The 1,834-nt window shown below is 39.9% G+C and overlaps 1 protein-coding gene across 1 annotated transcript; it reads right to left on the bottom strand.

The window, feature by feature from the left end:
- Positions 1 to 279: 279 nt before the first annotated feature.
- LOC102435370 (olfactory receptor 6C2-like) lies at positions 280 to 1,236 on the bottom strand. Its single transcript, XM_006101323.1, has one exon. The coding sequence runs from the start codon at positions 1,234 to 1,236 to the stop codon at positions 280 to 282; it is 957 nt and encodes a 318-aa protein (XP_006101385.1).
- Positions 1,237 to 1,834: the final 598 nt, after the last annotated feature.

The raw sequence follows: 1,834 nt of genomic DNA, 5'->3' as shown, positions 1-1,834 counted from the left end.
CTTACAATGTACAAATATGACAGAAAAATGTGTTCTACCATGTTTCCACGGATAGCAACCAAAATGTTTGGCAAAAACAGAAATTTCTGCCAGATAGTAAGCATAAATACCTTAGAATGTAGTTTTAATGGGGAGTAAAATAGAATAGTCAGGATTCACAGTAAACAACTCTAAAAACAAAGTGAGAATGTCGATAGGACTGGAGAATAGGTCATGCAGAGACAAATAATATTAGAAGCTTCAGGTTTTCTGCCTATTTATCCTTCCTTTTAATTGGATTCACTGACTCCTCTTCCTCTGTGTCTTTAAGAGAAATGCAATCTTTTTAACTGAGTCATGGAAAGCTTGTTTTACTTGCTTGTTTCTCAGGGTGTAAATAAAGGGGTTCAACATGGGTGAAATGGACGTAATAAGGAGTAAAATCCCTTTATTTATAGCCACCTCATCCTTGGCTGAAGGTTTGACATAAATGAAGATGCAGCTTCCATAAGTAATGGAAACCACAATCATGTGGGAAGAACACGTGGAAAAGGCCTTTTTCCTTTGCTGGGCAGAGGGAAACCTTAGAATAGTCCTGATGATATAAATGTAGGAAAGAACCACACATATGAGGGTCATGATGAAAGTCAACACGGCACACACGATAACCATCTGTTCTATCAACCAGGTGTCTGAGCAAGAGATCTTCAGGATAGGAGATGCATCACAGAGAAAATGATCAATGACGTTCGAATCGCAGAATTCCAGGCCCAAACCCAGACTCATTGGTGGGAGAATGATGATCAGTGCTGCTACCCAACAGGAGAAAATGATGTTCTTGCAGACTCTGCTGTTCATGATGGTGGTGTAGTGCAGGGGTTTGCAGATGGCCACATAGCGATCATAGGACATGGCAGCCAGAAGAAAAAATTCCGTTACTGCAAAGAGGTCAGTAAACAAGAGTTGACTGACACAAGCATTATAGGTAATGGACTTGTCCCCAGATAATATGCTGTATAGGAATCTGGGAACACAGGCAGTTGTGAAAGAAATTTCTAAGAAGGAGAAATTTTGAAGGAAGAGATACATCGGTGTTTTTAGGTGGGAATCAATCAGAGTGAGGGTGATGATGGTTAGGTTTCCAGATATACTCAACATGTAGGAAAGAAATAGAAAGATAAACAGCAATATTTTCAGTGGAGTGTTATCGGTCAGTCCCAGCAAGATGAAGGTTGTTACTGTAGTTTGGTTTTTCATCCTTGATTATTTTGCCCATTCTGCTTCAAATAATAAGACTTTATATGAGGAACTCCAGAGTCCAGGTCATCTTATAACGTGAAGAGAAGTAAATCGGAGAGTCATTCCTAGCTCAGTGGGGAAGTAAGCATATCATACATGCCAATGTTTGATTACCCCTTTGTGTCACATAATCTGACTGCTATATTTAAATCACATATTCGCACTGCTGCTTCTAATTACAATTTAAATTTAATTGGTGTCTGACAAATCCTATATAATAAAAGGCTAATATTCAAATTGTTCTCTTGACCTGGAGTACAACTGGGAGTTCAACCAGGAGTTTGAACAGAGGGTGGGGCCGGCTGGCCAACCACCCTCAGCCCCTACCCTTGGCCAGACCCCACCCATGCACAAATTCGTGCACCAGGCCTCTAGTTATATTATAAACATCAATGAAAGCAAGTCCTAAAAATTGCTTTTGTGTGGAATATTCTAACTTCTTCCTACTTCCAAGAAGTGGCTTTGGATCCAGTATTCTGACTTTACCCTACTTCCTAACTCCAGAAATGCTTCTACCAGAAAAGTTCCTTAAAAAACTAACACAGGCCTTTGCTAA

Source organism: Myotis lucifugus, unplaced genomic scaffold (assembly GCF_000147115.1).
Source record: "Myotis lucifugus unplaced genomic scaffold, Myoluc2.0 scaffold_350, whole genome shotgun sequence".
NCBI lineage: Eukaryota > Metazoa > Chordata > Mammalia > Chiroptera > Vespertilionidae > Myotis > Myotis lucifugus.
This window is presented reverse-complemented; position numbering and strand designations above follow the sequence as displayed.